Genomic DNA, 11,804 nt, shown 5'->3' on the forward strand with positions numbered 1-11,804 from the left:
GTTTACAAGGTCACATGACTGGCCAACAATAAACGTGATCGCCCAAACGAAGTGGTCGGAGGACGCGCTGGTATGGCAGCTCGGTTGAAGTGACGTCCTGCTGTGAGTATGTCGTCATCAGCCCGCCGGTCTCCTCGGTTCTCTGACTCACGGTGCAATGTCTCCGCTAAATGAACGAGCAGTTGGGTCTTTATCCACTTGTACTTTACGGTTTCAAGTGCTTCCCGACACTCATTCAATACGTGTTGTTATCGAGTATAAACTCTTAATTTAGATGTTCTTTTTTTCTAGATAAAATGGCGTTGTTTTTGCCATCCTCTGTGCTGTTGGCCCTGGTGTTCCTCATAGCAGCAGTGACCCTCTCCACAGGTAACGACACAACGCTTGTCTCCTCTTCTGTTACACGCACTCGTATAACGTCTGTTGACCAGCACAGACGGAGACATCATGTTGCTATGACTGCTTCTCGTTCCAGGAAGCCATGAATGTGTTGCTAGAAACTTTGGCCACGACTCTGTGGTGTGTGAGTGTAATGCAACCCATTGTGACAGTGTGGGACCGGTCACTTTGCCTCCACTGGGCCAGTACTCCTCCTTCCTGACCAGCAGGGCCGGCAGCAGACTGGAGGCGGGCCGGGGTCCGGTCCAGGTGAACAGCACCGGAGCAGGTGAGCGGTTATTGTCTTTAGCTGGGCAGTCTGCTGGAGCAGGTGCAGAGCACCGGCCTCACCTCTCTGTGGATCTTTCAGGCCTCAGGTTGACGATTGTTCCCTACCAGAAGTACCAGAAGATCCGGGGATTCGGTGGAGCTATGACGGACGCAGCAGCCATTAACATCCTGTCTCTTTCTGCCGGTGCACAGGACCAGCTGCTGCGTCAGTACTTCTCCCCCGAAGGTAGAAATCTCCTGGAAATACTCATTGTATGTGCAATAATAGAGGGTTTAGAAAAGAGTAACGCGCCCATGAACTACTGGGATAAGATACACGTTCGTAAAACAACTGTGTGATATGTATTATTATGTGCTCAAAGCCAAAAGCAAACAAAGATGAAACCCGAAGGTTGCTGAATGGCCACGCTGCTGTGTCTCCGCAGGTATCGGCTACAGCGTGGTGCGCGTCCCGATGGCCAGCTGTGACTTCTCCACCCGTCTGTACACGTATGCTGACACACCTGGAGACTACAACCTGGACAATTTCACACTGGCCCCGGAGGATGTCAACATGAAGGTCCCTCTCTTCTCCTCCTCTCTCTCTCGCACACTCACACATGTCCATCACCTCCTGGCTCGAGTCTCTCCCTTTACTCCTCAGATCCCTCTCCTGCAGCGAGCTCAGGCCTTCTCTCCTCGCCCCTTGTCTCTGCTGGCCAGCGCCTGGAGCGCCCCTGCCTGGATGAAAACTAACGGTGCTCTCATAGGAAAGGGCTCCCTGAAGGGCCAACCGGGGGGCAAGGAGCACAAGACCTGGGCTCAGTACTACATCAGGTGACACGTGGGGCTTCAATGCAACGTCACATGTTGCCAATGCTTCTTACAAAGGGGACATTATTCTGATGGTGGTTGTTTTTCTTTCTGTCATCTCAGGTTCCTGGAGGAATATGCTAAATATAACTTGACATTCTGGGCTCTGACGACGGGAAATGAGCCCTCTGCAGGACAGATTACAAACTACAGGTCTCTCCTCGCATTATATTACAGCGAATGAAGCATCAGCGTGGATCATAAACGGCACAACAGATTGAGAAGTCTCTTCCTGCAGTTTCCAGGCTCTTGGCTTCACTCCTGAGGAGCAGAGGGACTGGGTGGCTCTGGACCTGGGCCCTGCCCTGCACGCTTCTTCACACCCACGCACACACGTCCTCATCCTGGATGACAACCGCCTGCTGCTGCCCCACTGGGCCAAAGTGGTGAGTCCAAGGACGGAGAGACAGTGGAGAAAGTCATGGCACTCTTTGTGGTACCTGAGGCTGCTCACTCTGCAGTTACAGGGAAACTATTTGGATTTTTAACATAAATCAGTGCAAGGAAGGCAAATATATTAAACAATACTAAAAGATCTTTATAATAATGTTTGGTACCATACAAGATATGTTCAACACAATAACGATGATATCAGGTAAGAAGCAAGTGTCTTTATTCTCTGGGGGAAAGAGTCTAAAACTATCAGGAGGAATCAACCTGAAGAAAGGGCTATGGGCTTTGTTTTCTTTTGTCACGGCTGCAACTAGGGATTATTTTATTGATTAATCAGTAAATAGTTTGGTCGATAAAATGATGAGATAATTGTTAGTGTTGAAAAATGTGAAGTGGCATAGGAGGAAGTTCTTCATACCTTCATAGAGCAGAAGACAAGCAAGAAGCTGGAATCAGAGAATTCAGACTAATCTTTTCATTTGAATTCTTTTTTTCTTTAGAAAATACCCAAACTAACTTATCCAAAATTGTTGGCAATTGAATGAATAGTTGACAACTAATCGATTAATCTGTGCAGCTCTATTTTTTTTTGAGGCTCCTAATCCTTGCCACAAGATGAAATAAGGCTCTGTGAATAATATAATACATTTCTACAAGGTTCACTATGATTAAGTTAATATTTTGTATTATTTAACATTATTTGATCTAATTATATAGTTTTATATTACACTTAAGTTCTTCTCAGTAATGCATAAAAAAATTCCTAATGTTATAATCATTTGCATGAATGCAGCATGGACCCAATGAGCAGCATAAAACGTACAGATGGATTAACCAAATAAAAATGATAAATTAAGTTAAGTTAATTAATGTTGTTGCTAAAATTAACACTCGCCCATTGTGAGACCATGAGATGCTTATCTGTTGTCGCGCACAATCCCTGTTGCACCGGACTCTTCAGTTCCACATGAGGCCTTTTTTTGCAGAGGAAGAAACTAAAAGCAACGTTTTTATGACTATTCAGTACCTGCAGACATCCTAAAAGGCCATCGTTATGTCCCTGAATGCATCTTAGGTGTTTTATTTGTAACTTTCCCAGGTCCTGAATGATATCCATGCAGGAAGGTTCATTCATGGCGTGGCAGTTCACTGGTACATGGACGGCCTGGTCCCAGCAGAGATAAGCCTGGGAGTCACCCACCATCTCTACCCAGAGTACTACCTGTTCGCCACGGAGGCCTGCGCTGGCTGGAGCCCACTGGACCGAGGGGTGAAGCTGGGCAGCTGGGACAGGGCGGAGCAGTACGCACACGACATTATAGGGGTAAGAGCAACCGATCTGCTGCATGAGGCTTGTTCAGTCAGATCCACTGTGACAGGTTGGACAAGCTGTGAGCGGTTGCTGAGAGGTGAATCACCTCCCTCGGTTTACAAGTTGCTGCACACCGTCTTCAGAAATGACCCGCAGGCCGTCAGAGCGTGCTGGAACGGGTGTTTAGTTTATTCTTTCTTCACTCTCTCCAAAATGAAATTGGACTCCCTCCACTCGATCTATTTTGCATGACACCATTCAGACTCTCGAGAGTCAGGAGGGATTTGTTTGTGTCGACGTGTTGTTCCCCGTGACGTTTTAACTCCAATGAGTTAATTTTAACAAAACAACACCTCTAGGTGCAACGTTACAAAGCACAGACTAGATGTTGAATTGTCGGTGTTCCCCTCACGGCAGGACTTGAATCATTATGTGGTGGGTTGGACTGACTGGAACCTGGCATTGGACCAGACCGGTGGGCCAAACTGGGTTAAGAACTTTGTGGACAGCCCTGTGATCGTGGATGCACAGCGGGACGTCTTCTACAAGCAGCCTCACTTCTACAGCATGGCCCACTTCAGGTATGGAGCTGGCTCTCACTTGTCACACCGGATGGCTTTTTTTCACCCTCATCACAAAGTATAATGAGATCTTATTTTTTATCCAGTAAGTTCCTGTGGGAAGGGTCTCAGAGAGTGGGAGTGTCCAGCAGTCAGAACACAGAGCTGGAATACTCTGCCTTCGTCAGACCGGATGGCTCCGTCGTGCTCGTCATTCTCAACCGGTACACGACAGGTTTTTATGTGCAAATGACAAGACAATCTTTGTACTTAACCGTGTACTTTTTATTTTTTCAGGTAGTGCTGGACAATGTTTTAAAAAAAATGCATTATGATTTGTAAAATTAGAGGAAATTATAATTTTTACTTAATTATTCTCATTTTAATTCTCGTTTCCATGATGATGGTCGGCTTTCTGCAGAGATATGAACCAGATAAAGATGTTTGGGTCCGTAGAATATGTGTCGTCCAGGACAACTAAACCTAATATTATGCCTCCTGCTATTTGAAAACTGAAGTGGGCCATATTGCGATTTTGTTCACATTTGTATTAATTGTGCGGCGGTTTTGTAGGTCATCATCAGTGATCCAGTTTGAAGTCGAGGATCTGGCTGTGGGCTACGTCTCCTCCACTGCGCCGGCTCGTTCATTGCTCACTCTGGCCTGGAACACACACTGATCGTTAGTACAAGTTCACAAACAAATGTTTCATGCACTTTTCATGTTGAAAACCGCGTCCTGACCAAAGCTTGTATTATTCTGAATGGGTTGTTTGAGCCACTCACACATTTGTATAATCTGCCGTGCTTTTTCGCAGCTTTAGTGATTTCAGAAGTCACAGAAATTAACCTCAAACATGAATAACTTCAAATCATTTGATTTTCCTCAAGTCTAATATGTCCTGTTGGGAACCTGAAAGTGATGAATGTATCAGTTCACCTGTGTGTAACTAATGCCTTGATTTCCAGCTAATAGGATGATTTGTGTCCTCACAATCACAAAGAAATCATATAAATAATGTACAAAAATTGTAAATGCCTTCTGTTGCTATTTCATTTTAAATAAAGTGCAATTTATTTTTTAATTCCACATTTGAAGTATTTTCGGGTGCAGTCACCCAGGGAACAAATACTGTAAATAAGAGGTTGAGAACAATGAAAATTCAACTATGACCAGTTTTGTCAATTTATTAATACATCAGACATTTTTTCATATATAATATACAGTTTGATAACCAGGTAATTTCACATTTGTCTCCATTCTCAAAGTTCTTTCCTTTGCAAACCATAAGTTGTCGGACTAAAATTATTTACATCAAAAAAGTGAAACAAGATAGTCATAAACAGGAATAAAATGACAGGGATGCCATCTGTTTATAATATATACACCAGGAGACTGTTTTAATCTAAATGACTAGAGTGGGAACCTTTTATTCCCTTATTGGTAATTTCTTTCCCCGTACGGTGTAAGGAATCTCTTGCTCTCATTCAATGTCACAGCTTCCATTTGTGGCCATTAATTAAACAGCAACTCAACATGATTCCTAAAAACAAAAAGTTATTTCATTGAAGTGCACTAGAGAGTGGACCCAATAAAATAAACACCGTTCCAATGCAATCCAATAAAACACCAGCATAGAGTTCAATCAAGACCTTCTATAAAGGAAAGCTCAACATAAATTATTCATGTAGCCTTCATGAACAGAACATGTGGGCTGCAGGTGTTCATGTTGTGAAGTCCAGACCCTGTAACGGCTCAATGAGTGAAGGGAACCCCGACAGTATTTTCAAATGCCATATAGGGCTCAGTTATAGGACTAATTTTATGATGAGTGAAGAGGGCATGGTGGGATATAAAGTCTGGAATTTCCCCCCCAATAGTGTATTGCAGCAATGCATTTCAAGAAAGATGGAGTTTGCTTTAGAGGTGGAAGTAGAGAAGACGTAGGCTTGATCATCAATGAAGGCTGGTTTTTATGAGGCAAAAGAAAGATCTAGACCTCAACTGACTGTTAAAAGTCTACACGGTATCTGTATACAAGGTTGAGGAGAAAGGCATTAAAATAGAAAAATGAAAAGTACAAAAAAATATCAGACTGAGATGATTAAGACAGCAACAGAGATGAAAAGAGGAAAAGTGAAAGCGCTTTGTCTTCTCGGTGTGTTGTTGGATGTAGGCGGGGGTCGTCTCAGAAGGACCATCTCTCCTGTGTGCGGGGGTCCATGGAGAGGGTGGGGGACTCTGATGGGGGCTGGCTGCTGCTGTCTTCTCCGTTCAAACTCTTCCTACACACTGGACATGTGTCATGCTGAGTGGCCACAGAACAGAATATAGATGACATTAGCTTCAGGCAGATGAACATTGAATGATGTGTAATCCAAGCTTCTCTGTGCCCCGCTGGTTAGCTCCTGGTAGCTCCTACAGCCGATAACGCACCCGCCGGTTAACACCGTTAGCGCTGTCGTTTGCATTGTCAAGTGGCCGCACTAGACATGCTCGGATTTGCACCTTTAACAATGTATTGTTGATTTTCATTTAAAAAGCTATCCAGGAAATTCTAAAGTTAAGGCTGGGAATATACGATACATTTTCTTATTAGAGTAAAACGAGCATAACCCACAATGGACTGATCCAATTAACTAACCAGGATTTCAAATCCAGGTTATTCTCCTCCGTTGTCTGAAAACTATTGTGAACACAAATGAGCCGCTCAGTAGCACCAGGCAACAATGTTCCCTATTTTCAATAAACAGAGGGACATTTTTATTTTGAACAACTTTGGGCAGACAGAGCACGAGTCCAGATTAACTTCAGGTCTTAATACTTGCCTGAGTGATGTGAATATCTCACAGCATCACATGTCAGATCTATTTAGTGAGTTTGTCAAACCCTCTTTGTTGTGACTCACCATTTCCAGCCATGGTACGATACAGTCTGAATGAAAGAAGTGGTTACAGGGGAGCTGTCTGACTGGCTCTCCCACTGCGAAGTCCTCTTTGCACACCGGACATTCCATACAGCAGTCTGCAGGGCGGAAGAGAAACGCATTATCAATACCCTCGTGGACGGGAGGGATTTATTGGGTCAATTGTCACTGACTTAATGATTAGCTACAGATCGGTGTTAACGGTATCATGCATGTTTTTTTTAACCAATTACACAAAAGGATAAAGGCCGACTCTTTAAGACACATGGATATTCATTTCTCCAAAGTAAGCTATTCTAAAGTGGTAAAATAATACAGCATACACAGAAGAGGAAGTCAAGAATAACAGACCCACCGCACATCATCTAAAAGTAATTCATGGAAATCATTGTTGATACAGTATTGGATTTTTCATTCCAAACTGACACTTTCGGAGGCGTCTCTTGGCAGCCAGCAGCAGATGCTTTGCTGCATCCAAGTGCTGCACAGACCTCGGAACAAAGAACATACCTGCAAACTCAGAAGGGCTGAAAACCGTGACACCGTCGTTTGATGAAACCTCAAGCTTTCATAACTACGGCCTTTTGATTCTTCTGAACATGCTAAACTGATCTGATAAAGATCTCGTACGGAAATAATAATAAAAATATATACATTTTCATTGTATACAATATGGTTTAAGTCATTCATGAAGCAACTTCTTTTCTTTGTCCTTCAAGGACTCGTTTGCGCTGCTTAGCCATGAGCCGTCTCCTTGCAGTCCTCTCTACCTCCTGCTAGAGTCGTCAGTAGATGTTGCGGGCTGACATTCAAGCTAACCCAACGAAGACGCTGGAGACATCTTAACGCTGATTGGCCAAGACATGACACACCAAAGATGTTTTATTGCAAAGATCACAACATCACATTTGATCCTTGTCTCTCCAATCTCAGAAACGCTGGACGGCCAGTTCCAGTACTTGGCAAGTTCAAAAAGAAAGACAGGAAAATAAGGAATAACTCACCTGCTTGTTCCTGAGAGATATTGACAGTTGGGAGAGAAGAGATCTTCTCTTTCTCTGCTGGAGGAGGTCCTGTGTTCTCCAACTGACCTAGTAACTACACACGCGAACACATTAGTAAACATTTAAAAGATAACAGGTAGATAAAGTCCTCCTAGGTTTGGTTTACCTGCGTTATCACGGCGTCTAACCCTCCCTGTCCCCAGGCGTAATCGCCTGGGTTAGAGTGCAGCATCCCCGTCCTGGGAGAGTCACAGACACCACAAGCTGATAAGAAACAGCGTTTACACTGTGACACTAACACTGTGATGCTGCTGCATCTTACCATGAGAGGGGGGGTGAGCCAGGGACTCCAGAGTTGGCAAAGAGGCCGGCGAGAAACTGTTGCACAATCCTGAGAAAATATACAACTGTCAATGTCATCACCAAATACCAGAGCATCTAGTATTAGCATACCTAGCACTGTCGTCAAGTGGGAGAAAAGAGCCGAGACGACGGTAAACGAGACTGAGCTGTCAGTTGCTCACCCCTCCACAGCGGGCGAGCGGTCTGGTCTACTGCTGCCTCTGGACCGGTATCTCCTCTGGCTGTGCAAGCGAGAGGGACGTCCTTGTCCCCAGTGGTCTCCGGCTCCTAGTAGACCCCCCATAGGTCCCCCGAGGCCTGCTGGGACCGAACCCCCGATTGGTCCCCCTCCCAACCCTCCCAGGGCACTGAGACCCCCCAGGCGTCCTCCAGGGAGCCGACGTTCTGAGTCAGGTGTGTCACCGTCTGCTGTAAACGGTCGCTCCAGTAACAGGTGCCATAGCTACAGGATGGTGGGATTTGACCGGGGAGGAGACGGGAACGGGTTTGAAGGAAGAGATTTTGAGACAGAAAGTGGGATTAAGGGAAAGCAGGCAGGACAAGGGGAAAAGAGAGGGAGAAAAAGAGAAAAGTTGAGTCAAGAACAGTGCAGGGAAAGAACAAGTTCATAAAACATAATTGATTGCAATAAATCCTCTTCGCCCACTTCCCCACCCAATTCTCTCCAAAATCCGTCAAGTCAGCTTCTACCTCTGCAAATTGTGTGGCAGCGTCATCTATCCCGTTAGCGACACCCTCTAGAAGACTGAGAGGAAACACACACCAAAGGGACGAAAGACACATTATTAGTAACGTCCACTGAACCCTACACAGTGACCAGGTTTAGTGCTAGTCTGGGACAAAACTGCAAGGTAAGCAGAAAAGTTTCTACAGCACAACATCTGGCTTCTTGTTAATGTCCACGAGGAAACAGCTCGTCTGCTTTTGGTCCGGACGACACTAAAAGTGAGAATCAGGTTGATTCGTAGAATGACACACGTCTCTCACCTGGAATCTTCTGTTACTTCCTCTATGAATCCCGAGTCACATCTTGGACAGATATACTCCTGAAATATTCAGGACAAAGATTAAGTTGCAGTGGAGAAAAAAACGCACATTACATTTTTTCTAGACACCAAGATGACATTTTAAAATGTCTCGTTTTGTCCGACCAACAGTCCACAACACAAATATATTTAGTTGACGATTATAAAAGCAGAGAAAAAACCCTGTAGAAGCCAAAATGTAATTTCTGCTTTAAAAAAATAATTGATTATCAAAATAATTTTCTGTTGAACAATAAATGGATTATTTTACATTTTATTTTTCAGCTCTACTTTAGTAAAATCCCTTTGAGATGATCTAGTTGGATGATTTTATTAACCAAATGAAAAATGAAAAATAAAGTATTTATAAAATAAACAAGAAAAGCCATGGTTGAGGTTTTTGTTATACACATGTGAAAGGTTGTGTCTGGTGTAATACAGGAGAAATTACCAGTCAGATTTAAAAAAAGTAATATCTGGTATTTGCCAAATTGTGATATAATGATACCAAGGAAATAAACACTTGGTCTTTGAAGGGAATAATAAACACATTGTAAAGACATTATGTTTTATAAATGTAGCCCAGGAAGTAGAGCTGGTCTGCCAGCCACACCTAACTGTAATGTGTGCGTGTGCTATAGAAGCCAGAATGTGAAACACAACTGGTAGTTGGCAGACTGGATCATGTCGTCAGCCGAGTGTAAGACAGGGTTTCCCCAACTACGTGAACAGGACTGAAGTGTGGTCATGTAATATACAGCAGAAGAGATTAGACTGATATGTTTGTTAGACAACAGGTTGGAAAAGTAGGTCAACAGATCTTATAGTATATATTTTAACTCTGTTCTATTCACTGAATGCTTTTGAAAACAGAGAATAAAAGAATACCATGCTCAAGTGATTATACAACATCCTTTATTAGCTGGTTTACAAACATTTGGGGATGTAAAACTATCGTCATGTTTTTAATCGTTTGGAAAAACCCTGCAGTAAGCAACACCTGGCAAGTGAGCTGTATGTCATTAGCTCAAAGAAACGTTATAATACCTGTTGCATAAATAGTTACATGACCCTTTGGGATATACTGTCGTAGTGTGGGTGTTGCACAGTTGGCTCAGTGACGACATGCCGCAGGGTTGAGTGTTCTTGAGACAAGCATGCAGTTTAGAGTCAATGACGGGGCCGGCTGGAATTACCCTCAACCATACCATAAAAATATGGATTCAGTTTACAGCAGGATAATCTGGTGGACTGAGATGCTGACAGATATATAGACAGTGCCAGTGTATTAGGTACTTACTTTTGGTCCACCTCATTTATATCAAGACAGACAAATAAACACGTAACATATTAGGGCAGCATCTAACACCTACTTTTGTATTCAGTTAATCTACCAATTATTTGATCATTTAATGGATAAATGATTGGGTCAGGATAACAAAAAAGGAAAAATAGATTGTGTACAACCAACACATTTAAACCGAAATATATACATTTTACTTTCATAAAAGATTATGAAAACCGTGACATTTTAACATTTGAGTGCTCCAACTGGACAATGTTTTCATTTTACTAAATGAGAATTAATAAGTTATCAATATTGTTAATTTTCTCTCCGCCTCACCTATTAATCAACCAATAATGTCAGCTCTTGTCAATGTATCATATTACAAGTCAGACTGAAAACAGCAGCTTTCAAAATGACCAATACATTGAAATAAACACCTCCTTCAAACAGTTTCAACAAATCCACAGTAACCTTCGTGGACCGAGGATCTCGCTCAGGGTTGTTGTGTTCTGCTTGATTGGGTTTAACTAACGCAAGGTGTACCGAATAAACTGGAGACTTGGTGTCAATAGAGAACCCTAACAAATACAAAGGACGTCGGATACGCGTGTAATCCATGCTGCGGGTCGTTCAGGCCTGTGGAGATCTGGACCATGCAGCGTCTCGACATTATGTTACTCTCACTTTTCACTTCACAGCTGAAACTGAGAACGACGTGTTTATGTTCCCTGAAATCCCCCAACGCGTCCTGTCAAGTGTGTATTTAACATAAATAATCCTGAAAACGAAAGTAACCCTTGTATCAGTCAGCTAATATAAACACTGTCAATATAATAAAATAGGAACAACACACCTTTGAGCTGTTTCTGTTGTTCACAACACAACGTCTCCAAGCTGTCAAAGCGAGGCGTCACGAACAGTGCGTTCACCAAACTGTCCCATACATGCCACCCGGACTCATATCGATGTTTGCTTTTGATGCCGATGGTTGGACAATGCATTTATGTCACGAGTTTTATTTAGAGAGTTAACAACAACAAACGCCGCTGACTGCTAACTGGCTAGCTGTAGTGTTTAGCTGTAAGCAAGCGAGCGAAACAATCGGTATTTCGGGAAAAAGGTTGACTTGTCAACGGCGCATTGTGTACAAGAGGGTGTGATGGACAAAGACAAGAATACGTCTGCCTTACCGGGAGTTTAGGATTCACTTCTCCCTTACAACAGTGACAGAAAAACCGATGCGGTGGAACAGCCGCAGCCTCCGCCATCTTCCCCGGACCAGCACAAACACTGACGTCAGTCCTCCACGAACTGAAGACAGCTGTCCGCCTCCAGCCCGGCATGCACCGCGGCACCGCGCAGCCAATCCGAGCGAGCGAAGCTGAACACCGGAAGTGCTCGCGCGTCGCCTG

At 43.6% G+C, this 11,804-nt stretch overlaps 2 protein-coding genes across 4 annotated transcripts; one reads left to right on the forward strand and one right to left on the reverse strand.

Annotated features, from left to right (window-relative positions):
- The first annotated feature begins 5 nt into the window (after nt 1-5).
- On the forward strand, nt 6-4,821 carry gba (glucosidase, beta, acid). The gene is made up of 12 exons (XM_056443894.1): nt 6-102; nt 292-369; nt 476-667; nt 749-895; nt 1,095-1,228; nt 1,313-1,485; nt 1,585-1,674; nt 1,760-1,907; nt 3,014-3,238; nt 3,644-3,807; nt 3,894-4,010; nt 4,360-4,821. The coding sequence occupies exons 2-12, from the start codon at nt 297-299 to the stop codon at nt 4,463-4,465; spliced, it is 1,569 nt and encodes a 522-aa protein (XP_056299869.1). The 5' UTR covers nt 6-102; nt 292-296; the 3' UTR covers nt 4,466-4,821.
- Nucleotides 4,822-4,957: 136 nt separating this feature from the next.
- Nucleotides 4,958-11,661, reverse strand: rnf115a (ring finger protein 115a). Of its 3 annotated transcripts, none has more exons than XM_056443897.1 (9): nt 11,583-11,661; nt 9,067-9,125; nt 8,770-8,824; nt 8,241-8,521; nt 8,039-8,107; nt 7,883-7,955; nt 7,717-7,810; nt 6,695-6,810; nt 4,958-6,094 (listed from the first exon to the last, which is right to left on the reverse strand). In XM_056443897.1, the coding sequence occupies exons 1-9, from the start codon at nt 11,658-11,660 to the stop codon at nt 5,975-5,977; spliced, it is 945 nt and encodes a 314-aa protein (XP_056299872.1). In that variant the 5' UTR covers nt 11,661; the 3' UTR covers nt 4,958-5,974. The 3 variants fall into 3 exon arrangements, 2 of the variants coding, with proteins under 2 accessions (XP_056299872.1, XP_056299871.1); XM_056443896.1 differs by having other exon boundaries at nt 8,734-8,824; XR_008835408.1 differs by lacking the exon at nt 4,958-6,094 and having other exon boundaries at nt 6,725-6,810; nt 7,068-7,810; nt 8,734-8,824; nt 11,583-11,660.
- Between the last annotated feature and the right edge of the window lie 143 nt (nt 11,662-11,804).

The sequence above is a fragment of the Pseudoliparis swirei genome, chromosome 22 (assembly GCF_029220125.1).
Source record: "Pseudoliparis swirei isolate HS2019 ecotype Mariana Trench chromosome 22, NWPU_hadal_v1, whole genome shotgun sequence".
In the NCBI taxonomy this organism is placed as follows: Eukaryota; Metazoa; Chordata; class Actinopteri; order Perciformes; family Liparidae; genus Pseudoliparis; species Pseudoliparis swirei.